Here is a 26,300-nt window from a genome sequence, read left to right as displayed (position 1 = left end):
ATCTTAGCCTCCTGAGTAGCAAGGATTACAGGGAGGAGCCACCAGCCCTCAGCAACAAACTGAAGTTTATGGAGAAGAGGTTATCAAACTCCATAGATTTATCACGTGGTAATAAGCCTTTTACATTGTCCTAACAGTCTAAAATCATTTAAAGATAAGTTTTACACTCTAAGCTAATACATTTTACCTAGATTGAAACTAATTCAGAGTAGGTCGCCTAAGTGGTAACCAGAAAGTTGTTGGGCAATTTCATTTCCTAGCTTGCTATCGGTCTCCTAGGTAGACATAGAATATGCTTCTTCACACAGTCTACAGATCACCTAGTACTCATGAATGTGAGTTACTGAAGAGAATTTAAGAAAAATGATTTTACTTCCCACACACCACTGGCCCATGCCTTTAATCCTAGCTACCTAGGAGGCTGAGATCCGAGGATCACAGTTCAAAGCCACACCACCAAGCAGGAAAGTGTGTGAGACTTTCTATTTCCAATTATCTGTCCTCTCCCTCCTAAAAAAGTTACTTAATTAAAAATTATAAAAATGCTTTTGTGTGTGTGTTTGTGTGTGTGAAACCAAATAGGACAAAAACTTTCTTTTTAAAGGTAAATTACATTACTTCTGTGTGATGCAGAATTAAGAATCTCTTTTACCACGTTTCAGAATTGCAAATTGCTCTGATTCCACATACTAAAATTACATAATAATATTGGGGAACTGGTTTCTTTACACTAATAAAGTGAGCACCAACTATTCACAAAACTTTACAGACAAAATATAGCTAGCCACGGAGAGTCTGAAGATTAATGAAGAGAGATAAGACAGAGTCCTGTACCATGAAGTCTTAAAGTTCTTGAACACTGTCTGCGGTGAGTCCAACTACTTAATACACGTCAGTTTCCCAGCTATGGGTCAGTCTAAGAAAACACAAGTATGTATGGTGGCTCTCAAAGCTTGTACCAGTAACTATTTTCAAAAAAAAAAAAATCCAAAATTCAGAAAGCAATAAAAGAATTAATGAGGAAGAAAAGCATGAATGTACCCACTTTTCATAAGAATTTCAAGCCATTAGATATTTCAAAAACAGTACCATGCGTTATTGCCGTTCAGGCTTACAGAACCGTCCTGGGTTCATTAATGTACCTGCAGTTTGGTAATAAATACTCTCAGTGATTTTCAGATTCTCTGAAGTGCATTATCGGGAGCTTCTTCTATATTCAAAAATAGTGTTTTACAGTAGTAAACAAACAGGATGTTTGAAATGTAACAGGCAAGCAGTAACTGTGCCACAGTAACACCTTTAAAGCAAGATGGCAAGATAAGTAGTTTCCTGTATCTCGGTCACCACATTTTCCCAACCACTTCGGTGACAGATATGCAATACATTCTATATATTACTACCACTAATCATTAAAAAAACAAACAAAAAAAACCAGCCATGTGCTTTAAATGGATGCTTTGTAGAAAGAAGCATCACCTTCAAAGGGTTTCTTTAAAAGCGTCACTCTCTCCATCTCTTCCCGCTCCGGACACTTCCTGTGTGCTCTGTGGTACCTGGTATACAAATTCATCTGGGGCAGCTGGACCCGACTTTCCACCTTTTGGAGTGTCATACTGGGCCCGGCCTGAAGAGCAGCTGTCAGTCCTGGAGAGAAGTACATTGTAAGTTCCCACTAGAGGGGGAGGCTGGTTCCCTGTGGCTTTGAAAGTGGATGTGGAGGGCAGACCCACAGAGGCTGCTGGGTGCCCTGACATGTCCATGACGATGGGCGTCGCATACTCTGGCCCAACGATGGGAAGTGGTTCGGCATAGGCATGATACACTTCTTGCACTTGTGAATTGTAAAGATCCAGGTCTGCATAGCCGGCTTCTTTTCCTTCTTCTGGTTTAAAAGTAGATCTCTGATGAAGAGTACCAACAATTCCTCCCACAAGTGGCTGTGCATATTCTGCAGATAACAGACATAGCAGAAAAGACATTAAGACAGAAACTGGGTGGCAGCTGCAGATTATATCAAAAGCAAACACTTCTTCAGGCAATGCGGTTGCTATCAACACAGATCTGTTAGAACCAATTTCAAAAACGAAAGATGTTTAGTATCTCATAGTAGTGGGGAACATTATAAAGCTTCATTTGTGTATATCAACAGTGGTCTATATTTGTATTTTTCAAACTCATAGAGAGTATCTTAGTGGAACAGAATAATTTCATTACTGGAATATATTAATCTTGGAAAATACAGTCTCAGATTTTGATTCCTTCTCAAATATTAGGAAATATTTAAAATTAGTGTGTACCAAGGTAACAGAAAACTGTAAATCCTTTTCTGTCTTTCTTACTCTACTACTTTGTTGTCCCTGCAAACAGAGCAAAACAAATGCATCCCTGATAAAATACCCAGTCTTTCGAAATGAATGCCCAATTTATGAATAGAATGTCTAAGACACAGAAATGACTCTCTCAAAGTCCTCTTTAAAAGTAAGTTTACCTGCAGAAAACAGTTCAGCTTTAAGATATACAAAAAGATTTGGTAAATCCCAAAGCCTCTGCTGAAACTGTGGCAGATTTTCCCTGTGCCTGGGAGAGGGCTGTGTCAGTTACCTGCAGAGTCTGTCTGTAACACTGCGGTGACTTCCCTAGGACTCAGGTGATTAACTTCACTACTGCTGTAGCGGACTGGAGTCTCTTCATGTTCCACTGATTTGGCAGGGAGAAACTGCTTCATCCCTTTCCACCAACCTTCATAGCAATTATAAGCCAAAGAGAGTTTATTCATGGAACAAATGCCTACATAAATCAGCCTTCTTATTCAAACTGATTTTCTGCCTTGCTAGTCTATCTCATGCAATGGTAAAATGCTCTGTAAAACATCACTGCTATTATATGTGACTAGATATTAAGTTTTTCGGGGGGGGGGGACTTTTCAAGATCTGTACTGGAGTAGCAGAAGCACTACCACTGCTCTTTTTCAGTTGGCTCCTAGGAATGAACTCTAGTGGGTAGGACTGGCAGAGGACCTTTGGTGTCAGGAGATGACAGCTCATCACCTCAGAGACGGCAGATCTCACTAATTCCTACCCTGCTTGGTTAATGACCATGGCAGAATGACAAACATACACTGTGTTCCTTGGACCATAGTCCTTGGTTTTTACTAATCTAACAGATACATAGGAAAAGCCAGACAACCTTTCCAGAAGAAAAACAACAGCATGTGTTCTGAGAAATGTGCACTTTCCATTCCATTACTTATTAACTAGAGAGATTTTGCAGAAGGATAAAAACAGTGAGAAGAGGAATGCCAGCTGTCTAACTCTGGGGAAACCCAGTGGTCTGAGAACTGCCTTCCTCTCACTACTGCCACCTAAAGACTTCCCTTTGATGCAAGCATTACCTGCTCGGTCCCAATAAGGTAAGTCATAGGTGCCTTCAGTTTTTTTCTTTCTGGAAAAATACAGGGGCACAAAGTTAGCAATAGAGTGGGTTTTTCTCTGGTAAAAAAAAAAATCTCTGAAACTGCAGCATTAATGTCAAAGTTAATAATTGGTCAAGAGCACAGTTTTCTACTGACTGATCTTCATTTGTTTAGAAACTCAAATTGAAGTTCCTTTGTTATCTACTGATTAGCCACTCATAAAGTGATAAAATTAAAATGGTGAAGTCTGTAGACTAAAAGACTGAATCAAATAAAGGGTGAACTCCTGATTGGTGGGCTATTATAGTCAAATTCTGTCAAGTCTGTTTTAGTTTCAAATACAAATTTCACAAAATCATTGGTTCGTAAAATTCACTGAACTAAAAAACTTTTATCTGGTGGTGTTCTTTACTGCTCTTTTTCTAAGTTCTCACTGTTCTTCTAGAGTCCTTTGCCCTAGAGAATGCTGTCACCATCACAATATCACACATGTGGCTTTCATTTAGAGCCCAAGCCATTTGCTTTTCCTATTTGAAAACATTTGGCACTCAGTATTGATAGCAAAACTCTTTCTTATAAAGACTGGCTGTATTTTACTATTTTATTCTGTCGAAACCAAGTATAATGTAAATTTTTAAAGAGATGGTAGGCAGTAAATCTAATTAAAAAAACCTGAATGGGCAGGCTCTGGGGGCTCATACCTGTAATCCTAGCTACTCAGAAGTCTGAGATCTGAGTTCAAAGCCAGCCTGGGCAGGAAAGTCTGTGAGACTCTTATCTAATCAATCACCTGAAAACTGGAAGTGGTGCGGTGGCTCAAAGTTGTAGAGCACTACTAGCCTTGAGCAAAAAGAGCTTAGAGACAGATTCCAAGCCCCAAGTTCAAGCCCCATGAACAAACAAACAAAAAAACAGAATGGTAATTAATAAATTATGATGGCTTACTAAAAAATTTTATTCTTCAAAATTTCCATCATAGGATTAAATTAAAATACATCAATAATCTTCACTAAATGGAGTTTAGATATATGGCTCAAAAAATTAATGATGCAAGTATTAGCCAAGGCTTGCACTATAAAGTTTTTATATAATGAGTATCGGTGACAAGCAGGCTATTACTTCATATAAGTACTTGGAAAAATGGTTAGCACAGGTTAAAGGTTCAGCTAGTGTTTTAAAAAAAATAGTATTCTCTTTTGTCCTATTTTCCTGAATTGCCCATAATCATAAGCAATTTAGTTAATCATAAACATTGTTAGTCGTTCATTTCCCAGCTCAGCCCTTGTATCCTGAAAACAAGACACGTACAATCATCCCAAACTTGTCTCAGGACCTGACTCTGCCTTTCTCTCACCTATACACCCCATCCTCTTCCTCACTACCCCAAACTTCCACCATATTATATCATACTACTTGGTGATGACCATGGCTCAGAGCACAAACTGAAACAGTTCAAAACACTGCGTCCCAGCTGGGTAACCTTGAGGAAGTTAGTTATGCTTCTAGCCTCATCTACAGTATTACTCAGTTCATTAAACACATCACACACTTGCCTCTCTGGATATTCTCAAGGTCTTTTCCGCTCATTCCCAAGTGCCTTAACACTCATGCACTGACTCTCTGCTCTGCTTTCCCAACACTGAATCAGCAACCCATGTGCCTTCCCTCTGTGGCAAAGACCCTGTGGGCTGTGCCATGGGTGATTATTCTGCACTGCAGCCTGTCCTGGTCTGTAAGCTTTCCAGTTCACTACCAAGACCACGCATGGCTCAATACTTGGCACAGGGTAACAGCTAAGTATTCAAATACTTGTTGCAGGAGACGTTATCTTTCTCTACCAAACCTGTCCCTCCTGTTTTTTATCTCACCTATGACACTGATGCACATCTAACTTCAGAAGCCAGAAGTATCAAGTCACACTTGGTTTCTGTTATTTTCTCCTAGCAGTCCAAACAGAATGAAACATGTACCTCCCTCTATTTAGGCATCCAGTTCCTCTAAGACCACATGTAAGGAGTCCTTCTTTCTAAAGAAAAAGGCTTCTGATAACTTTGAAGGTTCTCCTGAGTACTGCATAAGTAACTCATCTAGTCACAGAATGGTTTTCCATTTTGTGTCAGTCCACCGTTAAACACTATGGAAAACGGAATTTGTCTCAGTCTTGTAGTAAATGCTACTCCATTTCTACTATTCATTGTTCATATTAATATACAGGCCTCAATGTATAAATCGAGTGATGCAATAAAGGTATCAAGTATAAATTGTGGAACTGCAATTTCCTAGTTTTAAATCATACTAAAGAAAATATCACAATTCTTACTCTAATGATTTATATTCTCACTCTCCAACAGGGGAACTGTTCTGTATCCATAGTTAGATTTTATTTCACACTAGAATGAATTCCCTCAGGAATAACCAGGTGAGTTCCATACCAACCTGTTTCTCCAATGCCAAGCACACACTAATATGAGGATGAGAGTGGTAAGGACCATGACTAGAACAGGGACAAGAACCGCAGCCAGTGCTACATCTGAAATGATAAAATAAAGACAAACGCAGACCACGTTAACAGCAAAAGCAGAAATTACAAAGAGACAGAAAGCTTTAGCTATACTATGTTCGATATTTCCTATTTAAAAAAAAACCTTATACAATGTTTATGAGGATCCAGAATAAACTGGCAAGGTTTCCTAGGTATGTGGACATTTGCTGCAACTATTCACTTCATGTTTGAAGTCACACACATAGAATGTTACATCACCAAAGTAAAACTGCAAGACAAACAATATAGTGGGTGAATCATTTTCTGCATGTTTCTGAATATGTGTGAAGAATGAGTATGCTACAAGACTTTACAAGTCAAAAACGAACAAAATTATTTGTTTATATAAATATAACACCAAATTATTAGCGATCAACTGCCAGCTCATTGAAAATACAAGGATTAAACATGTTACCACTATTAGTAATCCAAGAGATTAAGATAAAACAAGATACTATCATATCAAACTGGCAAATGTCTGAAAGGACAACGTTTAAGAGGATACTAAGAAATGTATTTTTTTTTGGCCAGTCTTGGGGACTGAACTCAGGGCCTGAGCACTGTCCTTGGGCTTTCTCAAGACTAGAGCCCTACCACTTGAGCCATAGCACCACTTCTGGCTTTTTCTATATATGTGGTACCTAGAAATCGAACCTGGGTCTTCCTGCATGCTAGGCAAACACTCTACCACTAGGCCAAACTCCCAGCCCCCAAAATATTATTTTTAATAAATGTATTATCTTTTTATCTAATATTTTGTGTATCTATAAAAATTTATGATTTAATTTTTTCTTGGGAAGAAATGAAGACATTGGAAGATTTATCTTGAAAGATATTACTATTTTTTTTCCATAAGACTGAAGAATTGGAAATTATCCGAGTCTCTAATGATGAATGACAGTATGAGAATCACGGCACCATCCTTATAGTTACATGCAGCGATTGTCAGTGATGTTACAACTCAATGACAAAACATAGTTAAGGACAGAAAGGAATTTAGTGTCCAGAAGTGGTAACCGGTCTGAAACTTGACATGATGCTTGAGCTGGCCAAAGGAACTTAGCGATCACATACATAAAGGTCCGTCTAAGAATGACAAGAGCTGAAGATGCTGACGTGCAATGGAGCCCTAAGAGCCTGGGACTGCTGGATCTAACCCCCATCACATTCTTTACTCAAAAACTATATCAAAGAGATGAAGTGGCAAGGGACAGGAAAGAGAGAGGATAATCAACTCGTTGATGGGCTGGCAAGGACAAAGGTTAAAGTGATCAGTTCGGGGCAGCAATGCAACCCACAGAGGGTACATGTCTGCAGCCCCCTCAAAGGGGTGGGCGGGGTTCTTTCTTTTTTATTTCTTTGGAAAGTTGAAGAGATAACTTAGTGAGTGAAGTCTCTTGTTTATAGATTTGAAAAATATGAAGTGTTTAAAACAGCTTCAGTTGAGAGCAAAAAGAAATCACTAGGGAAATCTGAAAGATCCCATCATAATCTGACTGTAACATATCTTTTCCCTATTCTCCCTCCCCCCACCCCACCCAACCTGACCTGTGTCCATGCATTGCTGCACTAATTGACTCCAGGGCCTTGCCCATGCTAGCCAAGTGCTCTACCAATGAACCATATCCCTAGATCTAAAATTTTTGAGCCTGGCAAGAACATGAATCGATAAAAACAGAATATGACTGAATCAAGAGCTAAAAACTTCTGCTTAGCTAAAAAAAAAAAAAAACCACCATCCCAAAGAAAAGGATATAGAAGGTCTACAACTGAGAAGATTCATTCTTCTGTTACTCTTACTAATTATGGTGAAAAACAGAATGGAGGATAATTTTTCCCTTGAGCTTTGGAAATTCTTTGATTAGATTTTAAAATCATGACTGGGCGTAAATGGCTGGGCTTCCATTCCAGCACAAGGTTTTGGACTTTTTCTAAATGCCTGCCATCCACAAACTAGACTGATCTCAGAAGTTACTGGCATCTCTCCCCTGTGAGAACACCTGCTTCCTTCTAGCTCTTTCTATGGCATGAGAATAAAACTGATCTTTAGAGAAATAAGACAAGAAAAGAACTGACATGAAAAACTACAGAGGAAGGGATCTCAATGCTGGCATGTGTTTAGAAAAACAGGTAACTCCAGCATGTTTTTCAAAACCCAAACATGGCACAGATGTTTCCTCACCGCAATGTGCTGCTTTCTGTCTGTCAGAACCAACAAGAACTCCACTACATACTGACACTTCATTTTTTGAATTCAGTGGAAGCTTTTGCTTTTCAACAATTAGCCAATAAAACTACTCTGCTTTATATATTTTTAACTTATTTAACTCTAGCAACACAATTTTAAATTCAAAAACATTTGTAATCTGAAAGATGGTAATTGTAAACACATAAAGCAGAGACCAGAGGTTTTTTTTCTTTTTTTTTTTTTTTGCCAGTCCTGGGCTTGAGTTCAGGGCCTGAGCACTTTTCTTGGGCTTTTCTCAAGGCTAGCCCTCTGCCACTTGAGCCGCAGCACCGCTTCAAGCCTTTTTCTATGTGGTACCAAGGAATCGAACCTGGGTCTTCGTGCATGCTAGGCAGGCACCCTACCACTAGGCCAAACTCCTGGCCCCACAGAGTTTTTTTTTAAATGAGCATATTAACTCAGCCTGAGACCCAAATGAGTGCAGCTCAAAGAGAGGGGAAAAAAATCCTATGAAACAAAATTAGCTATCTCTACATACTCAAACTATACTACATGGTACCAGGGAAAGAAGTGAGCTCAGTCCAGTGAAGTCTTTTAGTTAAGAAGGGAAATTAGGGGAGAAAAAAAAAAAGGGGAAATTAAGGTTTTTTTTTTTTTTTTTTGGTTGTTAATATTAAAAACAAAAACACGGAAGGAATGAGATCATTTCAGCAGGAAATGTTCCAGAAAACTTCAGTTAAGAACAAAAGACCAGGACAGGGAAGGCAATTATGATCACATCTGCATACCTTTGGTTACCTCTGGTGTCACAGTAGTGTTTTTGATATCAGGAGTGGCAGTTGTTTGTTCTGTCTGTGCAGGAAATTCCTTGTTACTGCGAGGTTGTAGTGGTTGTATAAATTTGGGGGCACGACCTTGAAAACAGTTTTTTAAAAGAAACTCTTTATGCTTTTCATCTATACCAACGTTTATGAATTGATTTTTTTTAATTTTTTTTTTTTTTTTTTTTGCCAGTCCTGGGTTTGAGTTCAGGGCCTGAGCACTGTCCTTGGTCTTTCTCAAGGCTAGAGCTCTACCACTTGAGCTTTCTTCTATGTATGTTGTACCAAGGAATCGAACCCGGGTCTTCATGCATGCTAGTCAAGCACTCTACCATTAGGCCAGACTCCCAGCGTTTATCTTTTATACTGCCTTCAAGTACTTATGGAAAATGATGCTACAACCCACGAGGATCAAAATTCTCACACTGGAGACAGACCTACCTTTGGCTACTCTGGGAAGTACTGTGGCATTGATGAGCCCATCGCTGTTCCGAGGAGGAGGGGGATGAGTCTTTGGAGAACGGCCTTGAAAATGATTTATTTATGAGTTTGTAACGGTTTGCTTTTAAAAATCAGTTTAAAAACAGTAATGTTAGGTGCTGTCAATAACTTCTAAACTACTTAATTCCAAAGAGTGATTTTTAATTTCCTGAACAAATATACTGGGAAGATAAATACTAAGACTATATGAGTGTATTGTAAGGAATGTAAGGCAAGTGACCCATACCAGTTCACGGCTTATTGGGGGACAGACCTGCCAGGCTACTCAAAGCAGGAATGGTGGTAGCAGTAGTGGACAGATGTAGGCAGAATTTAAACACAATTTTAGAGGGAGTCACATGGGTCACATTACATGGACTGTGGGAATTCGGAGGGGGAGGACAGTTCCAAGGAGTGTAAGGAGACTATTGCAAATGGGGTAGGAATTTGTACATCACACCAGGAAAATGCTACAGCATAGAGGAAATAGAAAACTTAACAGATTTTTGCAAATAGGCAGGGAAACCAAAAAGAGACTTAATCAGCAAGCTGACTCTAAGAACTTAGATATACACTTGTTTTTTCAGTTCAGTAACTAGGACATCTAAAGGTAATTTTAGGAAAGAAGAATAGTGGGGAGCAGAATGTAGCTACACTGGTCTATCTTTACAGTTACTCCAACTCACCTAATAAAGCACTTTTGGGGAGTCAATTACATGCCAGGCACACAATTACATGTCAGGCACTGAGGTAGTTTGGGGGAATAAAAAATTTCATATAGTATTAATAAGAATAAGGTGTTCCCATTTTTAATTAATTCAAAGATACATTTAAGTCTCTGCTTGCTGTTCTAATCGTCAATGTTTATATACATGAAAACTGAAAAAATTCATTAATATTAAAACTAGATTTGGAAAGCAATGACAGCAAATTATCTCATGACAGTGATTTTACTACTTCCTCAAGTTGTTAGTACATTTAAGTTGTTTAAGAAGACATTTCAGTTGACACAAAAATGTGAAGTTAAACCACTTTTTTTCCTTTTCTTTCTTTCTTATTGGGGGGGGGGGTCAAGGGGCTTGAACTCAGTCTGGGGTGCTATCCCTGAGCTTTTCAGCTCAAGGCTACCACTCTACTCCTGGGCCTGGGCATGTCCCTGAGCTCTTCAGTTCAAGGCTACCACCCTACCCTTGAGCCAAGCCCTACTTCCTGTTTTCTAGTTGTTAACTGGAGATCAGTCTCAGGTCCTTTTGCACCCTGGCTGGCTTTGAACTATGATCCTCAGATCTCAGCCTCCTGAGTAGCAAGGACTACTTGAGCCTAAACCAGTTTAAGTAACTAACCTCTAGTAGAGAAGATTGTGAATGTTTACAATTCTAAGAAGTGATATATGACTGAGGTGACAGTAATTACTCTGATCTGACAATTACACATTTTATACATGTATTGAAACTACTCTGTGTCACTAAGAAATACAGATATATGAAGAAATCAACAATCAAGTGAAAACAAGTCTAAATCACACTGCCTCTTTACCTTTAGGAATGACCTGACATCCAAGCAGTTCCATTTTCATGGCAATTTTTTGTTGCCACTGGGTAGGGTTCACTCTAATAAAACGTGCAGTAATTGGTGGCAAAAAGTTATTGCGTACATCCTGGAGATAATCTTTGTTTCCTTGAAATATCTTTAAAAAATAGTAAAAAAAAAATGGTACTTTACATCAACAGATCAGAACTAAATTGCTCCACTAAAAGTTTTATGTTTACTTCAACACCATCTGTAAAGTATGACAATAAGAATTAATTTCTTAGAAGATAAAGTATAAACTGGAAGATCTACTAAGAAGCTATGCATTTTCACCAAAATCTTACATAAAGAAACTAGAATATAATAATGATTTTAGTGATTTATGAATTAAGCAAGAGTGTTACCTTGGCAATTTGGGAAAAGACTGTTACTAAACTATTAATTTTTGTTTTATAAAATTATACACACACACACATATATTTTTTTTGCCAGTCCAGGGGCTTAAGCTCAGGCCTAAGCACATTCCTTTGGCTTCCTTAAGGCCAGTGCTCTACCACTTGAGCCACAGCACCACTTCCAGCTTTTTTGGTGTATGAGATACTGTAAAACTGAACAAGGGCTTTGTGTGTGCTAGATAAGCACTCTACCACTAGGGTCATACTCCCGGCCCCAATTTTATTTTTTTTTACATTAAGTATTTTTTCTTTCATTTTCTTGCTTACTTTTTTTAAAAGAATTTATTGATGTTGATTTTTATATCATATTTTAAATGACAAGTTAAACAAGTGTTCAAGGAGGGAATCTCTATTTACAATCACTGGGACTTAGTATTTAGAACTTAATCAAAATTAGGTTAAGGGTTTGTATGTCATAGAAACATATTAATTTAAGAAATAAAATATTATGTCTATAGAGTCAGAGGTTTTTATGTCTATATAGTTATGTTTATATTTCCATTACCATGTCCATAGCTTTGGGTATGCAGTTATTGAGTCCTCGCTCATGTATTCTTTGGATTTAATAGCCACATATTAAGGATACCATGCGCCTTTTGTTCCTTAGGTCTTGACTTGTCTCACTCAACGTGATTCGTTCTAGATTCATCCATTTCCCTGTGAATGCCATTATTTTATCTTGTCTGTTGGCTATGTAGAATTCCATTGTGTATATATACCACATTTTCTGTATCCATTCATCTGCAGTAGGGCATCTGGCTTGTTTCCATCGCCTGGCTATTGTGAATAGTGCAGAGATGAACATAGCTGAGCAGGTGTCCTTATAATATCTTGGGTCATGATGTTTAGGATAGATGCCCAGAAGTGGTATGGCGGGATCGTAGGGAAGGTCTATTTTCAGTTCTTTAAGAAACCTCCACACTGTTTTTCAGAGTGGCTGAACTAGTCTACATTACCACCCCAATTTTATTTTTTAAAGTAAAATAAATTAGTATCTTAAGAGGAAGTGCTTTTGTGGACATTTTAAATTTTATTAAAAAAAATCCTGAAAATGAACATCAGACTAGCAAATACTTGGTTGCTCTATACCTCCATTACAGGATAAACTACAGTAAGCAGTTCCTATGGTTTTTGTTTTAGTACTATCAGAACCAGTAAAGCAATTCTGAAATTCTATTTGTAATCAAACTGGTCCAAATACATATAGGATCTTAGGGTCAAAATGTAATTTAAATTTTTCTTTTGTAGAACTAGGACTTGAACTCAGAGTCTCACCCTCTTGCTTAGCTTTTCGGCTTATGGTTGGCACTCTACCACTGGAGCCACTGTTCCAGTTCTGGCTTTTTGCTGATTCACTGGAGATAATGAGTTTTGAGGATCTGTGGTCAAGAGCCATTCTTCCAATGTCAAGCTAAGTATGATTTTAAGGGTCTACTCTCATTCCCCCAACTATTTATCTTATGTCGAATCAGATTTTAATTATTTATAATGTATTTTCATGCAACTAATGCAGATGTTCTTCAAGATGAAATGATGATGGGCACAGGAAACTGACTCAGAATTTAAGAGCAACGCCCAGTGACAGGGCAGTGAATTAAATGTGAATCATGTATAATGTGAAAAGTGCCTTCCTTGCCTTTTGTTTTCCTGAGAGCCGATCAACTTATTGCTTTCTAAGTACTTAAAATCAAAGTGATAAAAGGTTTTGTTTTTTTTTTAAATCAGATAAGGCCAGAAAAAGTACACCTTTAATTTACCAAGTTATATCCAAACATCAGGGTTATTCCTTTTTAGCTGATTCACACTGAATTAGACATGCCACCATTTGTTGTCATTTTCTAAAAGGTTTGTTTTGAAGATACAATGTTTTCACACTTGGCAAGCTTCCACCATGATTTTCTTAACTGTTACTCTACAATCAAATAAAGGCAATTATTTTCAGTCTCATAAGTGGGTACAGAAACTATAGTGAGAAATACCCTTTCAGGACAAAAGCTAGTGTGAAGATTCTCTCACCTCAAGAAAACAACACAGAAAGATCTTAGAAACACTAAGTATTTTTTTTTTGCCATAATCAACTTATAAGCATTCATTGAAAATCTGTGTACAGAGAGTCTTGACCAAATGTCACTGGGAAAGTGGAAATAGAAATCAAAGTCTTCATTTCCAAAAACTCTAAAATTAATTTCTATTGGCTATTACCAAATAACATGGGGAAAATTATGAAAGCAAGTTGTAGATGTATTAATCCTCTTTTCTAAAAAAAATCACTTTGGTCTATATCAGGTCATACACATGTGCAAGCTTAGAACAGGTGTGAAATTATATTAGAAGTAAAGGGTAGAAGAGGGGACAGGTGAACAAATGTTCTGAACGATGGATGTTTCCTGTAATTCAAGACATTCCCTTCCACTGACCATACAGCAACAATCAACCTGTGAAAACCTGGGTAAGATCTGTGAGGCAATGGTTCTCAGATGCTCCTCAACAGGGAAACCAACAAGGTGAACACTGACTGGGTCTCAGCAGCATTGTCAAGACTGTTTCCAGGCCACAGAGTAGGAAGAGTGACCTCAGAGCCTACTCTTCTCACATAGTAGGAAGAAAGAGCTCAGAGACTTGGAGGACAATGGAAATCTAGACAGAAGGGAATTGGGTAAGGACAGAGAAAATGATGAGACAAACTAATATGCCTAAGGTATTGTCCTTTACGTTTTTGGCTGTATGAAAACAACTTGTCAAGAAAGGAACCATTATGAATGAATCAGTAAGTCTGTTCAACAAGAAATGTACTCATTGCCTTACTTATGTAATTACAATCCCTCTCTATATCACCTTTACAATTAAAAAAAATTCTTAGATTGCCAGGTGCTGGTGGCTCACACCTATAATACTAACTACTCAGGAGGGTAAGATCTGGGGTAGAAAAAGTACCCGTGAGACTCTTATCTCCAATTAACCTCTAGAAAATGAGAAGCGGGTCTTGGATCAAGGGTAGGGCCTTGAGCTGAAAAGCTCAGGGACAATGCCCAGGGGTAGGGTAGTAGCTTTGAGCTAAAGAGCTCAGGGATAGCATCTAGGCAAGTTCAAGGCCTGTGACCACCCCCCCACTCATACAATAATAATAATAATTTTTAATCTTGAACTTAAAATCTAGAAGTAAAATACAACACTAGAGATAAGCTATAGTAGATGGGATTAACAGAAGACTAGACACAGTAAAATAAATTAGTGAACTTGAATCCAAAACCAGAAATGTTCCAAACCAAATAATGGAGAGAAAAAGATTTAAAAACAAAAACAGAATATCAGTGAATTGTTTGGTGTACTTAAGAGCCACAGTAGTGAGATTAGAAATGGGAAAGAAATTTTGAAGAAAAATGTTCTGAGATTTTCTATATGGTGTAAATCATAATTATAAATCCAAAGAATTCTAAGAAACATGAAGAAAATCACACAAAGTATCATCAAATTGTCTAAAACAACTAAAGACCTACTATATTCAAGAACAAGGATAAAACTGATAAAAAAGAATTCTCATCAAAACTAATGAAAACCGTGGGCATGGTGGGGAGGGAAATGGGGACTAAGACATGAGAAAGGGTATCAATGTATGTGAATTAATGCACCTTCTATCTGGCGAATATCATGTAACCCTTCTATTAAATACAATAAAAAATATATATATATATAAAAAAAAAACTAATGAAAACCAGAAAACAGTAGACCAATACTCTGAGTACTCAAAGAGAAAAAGTCAACCTAGAGTAGTATGACCAGTGAATTTACCTTTTAAAATTGAAGGGAAAAAGGTTTTACTCAAGAATATAACCCAATGCTATTTATGTATGTGGGATTTATTTGCCAAGTCAGAAGCATTAAGCAGAAGATAGGTCTGGGGATAAAATTGCTGCTTTCTTCAACAGGCAGAGGCTAATTAAAGATGAAGTTGCCTAAAATGACCAGAAGAGAGCAGTGTAAAACAAACTACTTAATTTTTACATCTCAACACAGGATTGTTTCTGAAACTTTTAGCAAGGGATCATCTTTTAAAATATTAAAGAAAAATACCTTTGTAATCATTTTACCTTATCCTGCTCCATGCCAGGCTCTCTGTACACCACCCATTTCTGCCCATCTTCACTATATAGAATTTTGTAGGCTGATACATAGTATTTGTGCTCCACCATGGTGGACCCAGTGGTTATAATACCTGAAGATAAAGAGCGGCTTTCATTAGGACACAAAAACCTATTTCCAAACTTGGCTTGGAACACTGAAGTATAAACACCTGTGATGTTCTGTGCAAACATTTCTGGTTATGGTTTATTTCCATCTCTTAAGTTCAAGTTTTCATCATGATAGTTACTAAATCTTTGGCTTTGTACCCCTACAGAGATAGGAGGAATTCTGGGAAAAGCATAAAGATGGAAGGAAGGGTTCTGTTTTGTCAGCTTGTGTTCTTATCATTATACTCTCTTAGTGAGAACAAAGAAATTAAAGATAGTGATTGGTATTTTAGCACTAAAACATCTTCTAAGTTATATAAACTAATCTCAACCAATTATTCTGACCATTTGCCAACTTCACCTAAATTACATATATGTATCTATTAGCATTGAATATTTAGAGCATGGACTCTTTTAATGTAAATTTCTCTTGTAAATTTTTCTAAGAGGTGACTAAGATGTCTCAACGTTATGGAGCCTTTCCCTTAAAATAACCTTATTCCAATGAGAAGTTATTAAATGAGAAGAATTCAATTCCCCCACTTTTGTCTATTTTGGGGGGATAGGAGTACTGGGATTCAAACTCAGGGCCTTGTGTTTAGAGGCAGTGACTCACCACTTCAAACATCACTATATTTTTAATATGATCTCGGCTCTTAGGCCCAGGCAGGCAGGACTGAATGGTGATCTTTATATTCGGGCTTCTTATGTACCTGGGATGATGAGTGCACACCACTATTCTGTTCAACTGGTTGAGAGAGTCTCTTAAACTTTTTGCCCAGGTTGGGTAAACAGCAACCAAACTTATCCTGATCTCAGCTACCATGAAGGTTAAGATTACAGGCATGAGCCACTGTAATGGGTTCTTTGTCCTATTTTATGAAACCATTACAAATACCAGGAACATACAGAAAACTTGAAACCATGTAATTAGATTTCATTTTACCCAAGTTTCTACAAAAATCTTAATGTTAAAGGTTTCTAAAGAAAATCAATACTGTCAATCATGGTATAAAAAATACCCTTTATAAATTGAATGGCATAACGTCTAAATATGTGGAAATCTTGCCCTATGTAACTAACATGAACTAATAGGAAAGGAAATATGTCTCTTAGGCAGGGAGAATGCATGCCAGTAAATCACAGATACCTGTGTGGCAGAGAAAGGAAAGGATGATCATGAGTTTGAGGCCAGATCTAGCAAAGTATCCTATCTTGAAAACAAAAGAGCTGGAATGAGGCACAAATGCAAGATTCTCAGTTCAATCCCCAACAGCACAAAAACAAAAACAAACCAAAGAAGGCAAAGTAAAAAGCAAAGAAAATTGTTTCTTCACCTGTTATTTTCTTTTCTTTATTCAGATCTACTTGTAGCCACTGATACTCATTAGTGACAAAAGCAGCCCAGGGAGGACCAAGTTTTCTCAGCCTGGCCTTTTCAGGTTTCCAACTGTTCTCCTGACCCATGTGGTCAGTCCACTTGAGCACTGAGGAAGCTGTTATCTGAGGGTCAGCAATCACACCTGACTCCATCCCCAGTGTTCCGTAACAACCTGAAATAACACAGAAAGTCAGTCTGGTTTCCAGATGCAATTTCAAAATATTTAATATCCTGCTTACTTCTGGTTGTACAACTGTGTAAGTGCTTCTTGGGCCTACATTTCTGGGCATCCCTAGGAACTTATAAACCTATACTTGTTCCTGAGTATCTGTGGGACTGATTCCAGAATACTACTTACTTACCATCACCATCACTCCCACCCCTCGCCCCATAAGAGGATATCAAAATCCGTAGAGGTTCAAGTCCTTCATAAAAAATAGTACAATGTTGACAAGTTACCTTGCAAATACCTTGCCTATATTTAACTCTATTCTGATATTACCATCAGCAGATTACTTGTGATGCCTAGTACAATGCCAGACAAATAACTGTTACATTTAAGAGACAAACATGAAAAGTGTCTACATGTTTATTAGAACAGATGCATTCTTTTTTTTCCTGAATATTCCTAATCTACAGAAGTAGAACCAGGAATTCCATTCCTTAGGGACAGGAATTGTTCCTTTATGGAAATACACTGATTACCCACCATCTACCGATTAGCTACTATATAAATTATAATGTCAAAGAAATCCATAAATAGCTTACCACTTGTCTTAAATGTAAAAAGGCTTGCAGATAAGTGTCCCCTGAAAAACAGAAAGGTTTTTTTGTTCATGTGGGTGATACTCAATGGAACACAAATTCCTCATATTTACTTTTGTGAGACTCTTGAGTCCCTTTCCACATTCTTCAAAAAAACTTAAGATTCTATTTTTAACCAACAGAAAATATTGTCTGACTTCTGGACACAACCTCTGAAATCAGCACTAACAACTTTCTCTACAGCTCAACATCCAGTTTCATGTGTCTGTGGAACCATTTGGTTTTTTTACAATTTTTATTAGCACCAATTAGTTGTTTAAGAGATTTCACTCTGACATGTTCATATATACATATGATGTGCCACAATCAGACTTACCTACTCTAACATATAATCTTTAATGTCTACTTACTGTCATTTTCATGATATAAACTGACTCATACAACTTCTCTTTGGCAAGTGCTTTTGGCAAAAGTACATGAAAAGGTATAATCTAGAACGAGATTCTAGTTTCTAGCTAATAATTGAGGAACTGCTTTTTACTTTTATTTTAAGAGCTGTCAGAATTAAAATCTAGCAGTACACCTGCATTTTAAAAGAGTGAGTGGAGTGAGTGAGAAAGTTCACACGTGACAGGTGGGAAGACAACACTGCTTCCTGGGACTCATCTGTATTGACACCTGCCATTAATACACATTAAAACAAATTCCTTACAAAACAATGTATGAGAGAATACACATGCATCAGCATGTCTTTCTAAATGCATAAAAGGAGAAAGCATAGTTGTACATAAAATAATGCAGAAGAAAGGAAAAAAAATGAGAGCCAAGCAAGTAGAAGCTCAGGCACAGCCTCCTTTGATGATTAGTGAGCTAAGAATGGTTTCAACATGGCTAAAAAACTGTGAACGAATTTTTTTTTTAAAAAGTCAGTGACAAGGAACATGTGATCTTTCTTTTATTCTCTTTTTTAAAAATTTATTTATTTTTGAGAGACAGGGTGTGTTGATATGAAGCTGGGATTGGCCTCAAACCTTCAATCTTGCCTCAGCTTCTCAAGTGCTGGTAGTAATTATAGCTGTGTCAGCCACCATACCAAGACATTTAGCTAGATCTTCTCAGTGAAAAAAAAAAAAAAAAAGAATTGCTCACTCTGTCCTGCTCTAGGTAGGAACCATCCTCTTATCTTTGGAGTGCTATTTGGCCAAAGCCTCTGAAAACAATCTGGCTTAGTTAAGTTTAGTATTATCCACGGGATGAAGTATGTCTAATGGGCAATACAGTTCCTGCATCTCTAGAGTTCATGATTCAAATTCCCTTGCTTTTGATGCCTAAGCTGTTTAGCAAATCCATAGAACACTGCAGAGACCATGAAAACTCATTTTTCAGTATTCTCTTGGAAGGACTGAAAGGTTCATCATACTACTAACTCTGCTCTATATGGAAATTTAATTTCTGTTCAAAGTATCTCAGTTATCTTTAATCAATCTTGGCATAAATGAACTATTAGGAACAGAGGAACTGTTCCTTTGGATCTTTAACCAACACTTAGAAGAAACAAATCATCCTTTCAAATGACTACTTCTCTGAAGAATAAGCCACAACAATTTCCACTGCCAGCAGTCTTGAAAGTACTCAGCTCTTAAGAAGACACAGTGAATCCTTACTGCATGAACACCATTCAATGTGACATCCAGCTAGTTCCTGCCTCTCACACCAGCATGCTTATTACCAATAGCACGTGTACTTACACCACAGAGGTGACGTTGTTGGCCAAGGAACTTTCGTAGTATGGGATGCCTTTACTAATCACAACGCTGATTGGGCCTCCCAGCACATTAGATACTACTCCAGCATGCACACCAGCCATGCACAACGGTGAAGACTTGAAGGAGGGAGAAAGAAAATCTCTTTGTTTCCTTTTGACACTTCATAAACAAGACACTTACACTTCCTCAACAAATTAAGTCACCTTGGACACTTTTCTCAGAAGTGTTGATGACACAACAGAGTATTTGCAGATGAGAAAAAAAAATCAATTTAAATGTTACTCAAGAGTAGTTCCTAAGACAAGGAAAGGATAATTATAAATAATAGAAATGCATCAACTTTTATAAACAGTTATATCCCAACTTAAAAATAAGCCCGTACCAGGCCAGGTGCTGGTGGTCCAATTCCTGTAATCCTAGCTACTCAGGAGGAGATCTGAGGATCACAATTTGAAGCCAGCCTGGGCAGGAAAGTCTCTAGTCTGATCTGCAATTAACCACCAAAAAGGCAGATACAGAGCTAGAGAGCTGTGGTTCAAGTAATAGAAGTGCTAGCTGTGAGAAAGGAAGGGAAGAGGAGGGAAGGGGAGAGTGGGGGAAGGGAGGGGAGGGGAAGGAAGGGAAGGGAAGAAGGAAGGAAGGAAGGAAGGAAGGAAGGAAGGAAGGAAGGAAGGAAGGAAGGAAGGAAAGAAATAGATGGATGGATGGATGGATGGATGTGAAGGGACAGTGTCCAGGCTCTGAGTTAAAGCCCCACCGGACCAGCACAAAAATAAAATAATCAAATAAGCCCATATCAAACTTACATCTCTATAACCATGAGGAATTGTTCCAGATATCTCAGCAAAAGGAAGCAGACAACCAGCTGGGCAGTATTTGCTGAAAATAGAAAATAAAACTTTATATAATGCTGTATTTTCTGGGAACACCTTTTTTGTCCCCTCAGTTCAATATGCCTAGCATAATCTCATCATGCATAGAGAGTTCAGCACTTCTCAGTCTTTTCCAATTTCTTCCATCCAGACATACTCAGCATGTCTTCACATTTACAAAGTTTTTCTCATATTCTTATATTTGGCTTTATTGTCTAATGAATGGCATAGTTTCAGTGTAATATCTAGCTATCATATTCCATAGATTTCTATGAACATCACCTATGTTGTCTGTCCAGTACTAGGCTGTTGTAGATAACCTGACAGAAGTTAAAGAAAGATAGCTCCTGTTGTCACTGAGTTCACATCCCAGTAATGCAGGAAGGCATTAAGCCAATAGTGCTACCAATACTTAGAACAGGCAATAAAGTTAACTGTGAGAATTATAATATGTACAGATGTAAAACATGACACATCTGTTAGACATCAGGAAACATCCTAAGTGTTTCAGGTAATATACTCAACGATCCTGTGGGGCGGGGGTGGGGAACAATTATCATTCTCATTTATGGATAAGGAAACCAAGGAAGTGTGAGCCTCTGCCACAGAGCTGAAAGTTATGGTAGGGCTCCGGAGTCTGCTCTTCACAGGATTTTCTGCAGTCCTCAGAAATGGGGTTCTGAGGAAGTAAAGCCACAGCAGTGAGTGGGGAGGTCACTGGAACAAGGAAGTGTTGGGAAATGCCTGGAGACCACTAGGAAGGATGTGGCTCTGAGGCAGGATGGGTGTGTCTCACATCGAGGATGGCCAACACAGCTAGAATGTAGGGAGCAAAATGAAGTTGGAGGGATTGGTAAAGGGCAGATAGGAAAGAAGGCCATGGAAAGAAGGGTGTGATGTAGATAATATGAAGCCAATAAAGGATTCTGATAGTTCACATGTATAACCAGATTCACAACTCTTTTAGATCATTCTAACTCCCAGCAATACGAGACCCTCTGCAGTCATTAAGAAGAAGCAGGGACACTGTGAAGACGACAGTGCAGTAAGCCAGAAAACATCTTGGTTAATCCTGACTGTCAGCCTGACTAGACTAAGATGTGGTTGTGGGAGTGAAGCACACCTCCGGATGTGTCTGAGTGCATGGGGGTGAGGGGGAGAGGAGAACCCACTCAGAACATGGGATGGCACCATTCTGTAGCTGGGGAAAAGGAGAAAAAGGCAGGCAAGGCAGAATTTTTTCCGCTTCCTGGCACCCATGATATGAGCTGTTCTGCTCTGCCATGATGGACTGAAACCCTAAGACAAAATAAACTCTTCTTTCTTAAACCTGTTTATCTCAAGTATTTGTCACAGGAAAGATACAACACAAATAACAGGAGCTTAAATGTGGGCATGGTAAGGAGAAGGAGAACAGAAGGGGCTAGCTAATGCTCTGTCAAGTGATGCCACTGTTACCAGTGCTATGACCCCCTTGTGGTTCAGAAGATCCTTTCTATAGAGAGAAACACCCATCTTTGAAGGCAAAATTCATATTTGGGGTGGTGAGTGACAGTAGGTTAGGAGTTATTAAGAGGAGTCTTGAGAGATAATTAAGATTTGTCAAGCAGAGGAGAGTAAAGCAATTTCAGGCAGAAGTTCTGGGAGCTCAGAGTAGTGTAAATAACATGCTGTACAGACATGAGATTAGAAAAGTGGCCTCAAAGTCATAAAAGACTTGAAATCAACTGAAGGGATCTGGAACTTATTATCATATAAAGAGCTTCCCCAAGTTCTTATTTTTTTCAACTTAATATATATTGATTGTATATAAGCATTAATTTTGCATATATACATAATGTGCTTTTATCAAAGTTACTCTCTACTATTCTATTCCTTCTTAAATCCCCTCCATCCTTTATCTTTATGTTTATTATTAATTTTTTTAATAATGGCAGTTCTGGAATTTCAATCATGGACTACACACTTGTTATAGAAGAGATCCACTGCTAAGCCATACTTCCAGCACTTTTTTCCATTTCCCACCAAGGGAAAGCATCCTTTTGAAATTGGGATTATGCCTATCTTTTTCTGCAGAAATATATTCTTGTGGACCTTTCTGCCCAGGCTGACCTAGAAGTGTGATTTTCCCCACGTATGTGAATATTCACACAAATCATATCGTCTTACCTGAACTCAGGTTCCAAAAAATTGGAGGTGGTGTCCAAACAAGTAATTAGATCTAGAAAGACAAAAATGATGCATTATACAGGCTTATTACAAGCACTATAGAATCTCAAACAGTTGTTAGGCTATTTCAAAGGTAGCCTTTAGCTTAACAACATTCAATGGCTTCCTTCTGCTCTTAGGACAGGGAGCCAACACCAACACCTTCATTGTGGCCTACGATGCCTTTCCAAAATGTGAGAGCATCCTGGATGGATATAAAGTATCCATCTTGCCTTTTTTAAGATGCTGGTAATAGCCTTTGCAAGGCTTTTCTACTAGGCCTTATCTCAGCTGACAACCTCCAGGGTCTCAGCTTAAGGGCTGTTTGCCACAGAAACACAGACTAAACCTTTGCAAGTCACCCCTTTGGGATAGTTAAGTGTTAGGACAGTTAAGTGTTGTTCGTATTAACAAAAAGATGACTACCATACATTCTCACAGTACTTACCATGTAGAGTGTAAGACTGATTTGTTGACGAGTTACAGAGTTACAAGCAGCAGAATTTTATAATATCTAGACTTGGACAAAGAGTGAGGTTGTATCTTACCTTTATATTGCCAAGAGCAATTACAAACCAGGCTACACAGACTTGCAATGAACATTTATTAGTAAGTTAGTAGTAGAATAAAGGTTTCTGGTTGTTAGCATGTCTGGCTAAGTCCAGTCATTACTAATAAACACGGAGGAAAACCTGGAGGGAGACCCAAAGGCAATCACAAATGAAAGTGCTTTCCCATATAAATGCTTGCCTAAACCTGGGCACTAAAAACTATGAGACTCTTATCTCCAATTAACCACTAGAAAACTGGAAGTGGTACTGTGACTCAAGAGGTAGGACAGTAGCCTTGAGCTAAAGGTCTCAGGGACAGTGCCCAGAGCCTAAGTCCAAGCCCCAGAACTGACCAAAAAATACACACACACACACGCGTGCGCGCACTTGGCTAAGGCAGTCACATGCTGGGAAAATACACTGACAAGAGACAGTGTCTAGCATCCTCTGAGTACACAAATATGTTACATGAACTGCAGTCACTGTCAGCCTAGGATCATTCTATTTTAAAATTCTAGAAAAAAATGCATTTATGATCCAACTGAAATGTCAAAAGAACTTAACATTAAGATGTGACATTAAAAAGATAAATGTAGGGCCAAGAGTTTGGCCTAGTGGTAGAGTGCTTGCCTAGCATCAGTGAAGACTCAGCTTTGATTCCTCGGTACCACACACATAGCAAAAGCTGGAAGTGATGCTGTGGCTCAAGTGGTAGAGCTCTAAGCTTGAGAAAGCTCAAGTCTTAAGGCTTATTCTTACACTATGATAGAAATCTGGCAATGATCTGTACCAACTCCAGTTCTGGTAAAAGAAACTTACATATATAGAATACAACCCATTCAGAACCACCAACTAACACATATTGAGTGCTTAATAGTATAAATGGGCATTTTAAATCTCATTTTATATATGAAGTATAGAGATTAAATCTTATGTTTCTCTGAGAAAACTTAAAAATAACACATATGGAAATAAAGCCCATAGTTTTCCCAGAAGAAAATAATATTTTATCATGGAAAATGGAGTCACAGCTTAAGTTATCTAAGCAAGAAACTATGCAGTTAAGACAGGCTATAAACTAATGGTTAACTGGGTCAAATGACACCCAATCTACCCCTCAATTTGAACATATTAAGTAGTAAATAGAAGACACACTAAATATTAGCACATTTCTTTGTGATCCACACATTATGTAGGACGTAACAAATGAAATTAGCATTTGTCAGCAATGAAGAATATAGCCACTACTTATCACAGACAACACAAACTCACATATGGAACCTTCATATAATTCTTCAATACTAAAAACCAAAACATAAAAACACAACAATTAGACATGTCTGATGTCAACTTATCAAGCTGTGAACAACTTCATTCCGTTAGTTCAATAGTCTCATTTGGTTAATGTTTTAATATGTTAACTGCAAATTCTCTTTGTAAGATTAGTTGAGCTTTAGGGAAGGGGGGAAAACCAAGATGGGGGAGTGGGTGGTGGGTGGGGGGGAGGGTAATGGGTACCAAAACATGTGAAAGGGTATCAATGTATGTGAATTAATGCACCTTCTATCTGGCAAATATCATGTAACCCTTTTATTAATTACAATAAAAAATATAAAAAAAAATAGTTGAGCTTTAATCATCTTCATTATACAGAAAAAAACCCTACACATCATCATTTACTTACAAATATAGACACATCTAAAGATATGAATGCAAACTCAAACTTTATTAGTAAAATCTTACAAAAACTAATTCAATACTATTTTCAGAGTTTTATATTTTCAGATAGCTCAGTAACATGTAACATCGATAGAAGTTACAATTAGAATGGGAAGTATAATATTATATACAATTATCATACCAAGCAACCTAAGACATTGATAATCTATTTTTCAAAACCAAAAACATTCCATACAGGAAAGAAAAATAACCAGCTGCAGAAACTTCAACTTTATTAGAAAGGCATGCTCGCCGGGGGCGGTGGCTCACGTCTGTAATCCTAGCTACTCAGAAGGCTAAGATCTGAAGATCTGAGGTTAAAAGTCAGCCTGGGCATTAAAGAACTTGAGACTTTTATCTCCATTAACCACTAGAAAACGGGGAAGTGGGGCTATGGCCCAAGGAGTAGGGAAGTAGCCTTGAGATGAAAAACTCAGGGAGAGCGCCCAGGCCCAAAGTTCAAGCCCTATGACTGCCCCCCCCCTAAAAAAAGCATGCTCCATCCTGCCCCTATGTATTTACAAATTTATATAATCTGATATTGAGATGGAATGCTTCCAAAAGTAGGTGGCTAAAAATAGTAGCCAGAATATTTTTATAACATTCTTGTTAGTGCTAAAAATTATCTATCATATAATAACAATACACCTGCTAAATAGCAGTATGTTTTGGCTCACCTGTTAAGAAATCACACACACTTTTAGCAAGGTCTATGCAGTGGCAGCCAATGAATGAAGGAGTGTTTATGAATTACAATAGGAAGAATGCTAAAATCTACACAGGGTCATTGGGTGTTACAAGAAATTCTTAACTACTTATTATTTCCTTTTACAAAAGTAAAGACAAACTTTAGAGGAACTACTACAAAATTCTGGTTTAGTGAAACCTTCATGTTTTACCAAATGTTAAGTTTAACATTATGTTTAAACTTAAGACTCCAGCTTCCACCACAAGAATACAGGAAAACTATTTTCTAGTGCCTATACACACCTATCATATGCCAACTATGACGTATACAAATAAATATTGTCTTGGAGGACTTCAAGTTTCAATAGAAATGTGAAAATGTTTCTTAAGTTCCATTAGAAAGAAGTTATCCAAAGTCCTCTCAGAAACTAGACACTGAAGAGATATTCAAAATGAAAAATTCAGATCACATTATTTAAATTCATTTCTGAAGTGCAATGACCAATCTATAAAATTTACTTTGTAGAATGAAAATGCTGGCAGTATTTATTAAATCAACAAAATACCTGAGTTATAAAGTTTGGACCTTCAGTGATACCAATAGAACTTGGAACTGTTTTCTTCTACAGAATATTTTAACAATCTAGGTGTATAACTGCCTAGGCTACCTCAAAAGTCCATACATACCTCCAAT

At 37.8% G+C, this 26,300-nt stretch overlaps 1 protein-coding gene and 1 long non-coding RNA gene across 3 annotated transcripts in view; one reads left to right on the top strand and one right to left on the bottom strand.

The window, feature by feature from the left end:
• Positions 1–646: 646 nt before the first annotated feature.
• The window catches only part of Dcbld2 (discoidin, CUB and LCCL domain containing 2), a 47,008-nt gene continuing 21,354 nt past the window's right edge, over positions 647–26,300 (bottom strand). The window contains exons 4-16 of one of the 2 annotated variants that reach the window (XM_090347414.1): positions 22,611–22,662; positions 20,376–20,448; positions 19,552–19,685; positions 17,807–17,847; positions 16,995–17,210; positions 15,517–15,641; positions 10,980–11,130; positions 9,405–9,488; positions 8,931–9,056; positions 5,849–5,942; positions 3,392–3,441; positions 2,602–2,739; positions 647–1,948 (exon numbers count right to left, since the gene is read on the bottom strand). In XM_090347414.1, coding sequence (XP_090203540.1) covers positions 1,479–1,948; positions 2,602–2,739; positions 3,392–3,441; positions 5,849–5,942; positions 8,931–9,056; positions 9,405–9,488; positions 10,980–11,130; positions 15,517–15,641; positions 16,995–17,210; positions 17,807–17,847; positions 19,552–19,685; positions 20,376–20,448; positions 22,611–22,662 — 1,754 coding nt within the window. In that variant the 3' untranslated portion in view covers positions 647–1,478. The remainder of the gene's footprint in view (positions 1,949–2,601; positions 2,740–3,391; positions 3,442–5,848; positions 5,943–8,930; positions 9,057–9,404; positions 9,489–10,979; positions 11,131–15,516; positions 15,642–16,994; positions 17,211–17,806; positions 17,848–19,551; positions 19,686–20,375; positions 20,449–22,610; positions 22,663–26,300) is intronic. The other variant, XM_090347422.1, reaches the window with a different exon arrangement.
• Positions 2,844–26,300, top strand: part of LOC150069450 (uncharacterized) — a 31,603-nt gene continuing 8,146 nt past the window's right edge. The window contains exon 1 of the long non-coding RNA XR_016538021.1: positions 2,844–3,409. This is a non-coding gene — a long non-coding RNA (uncharacterized LOC150069450). The remainder of the gene's footprint in view (positions 3,410–26,300) is intronic.

The sequence above is a fragment of the Megascapheus bottae genome, chromosome 1, assembly GCF_031878675.1.
Source record: "Megascapheus bottae isolate mThoBot1 chromosome 1, mThoBot2.hap1, whole genome shotgun sequence".
In the NCBI taxonomy this organism is placed as follows: domain Eukaryota; kingdom Metazoa; phylum Chordata; class Mammalia; order Rodentia; family Geomyidae; genus Megascapheus; species Megascapheus bottae.
The sequence above is the reverse complement of the archived record's forward strand: the minus strand, read 5'-3'. Positions and strand labels throughout refer to the sequence as shown.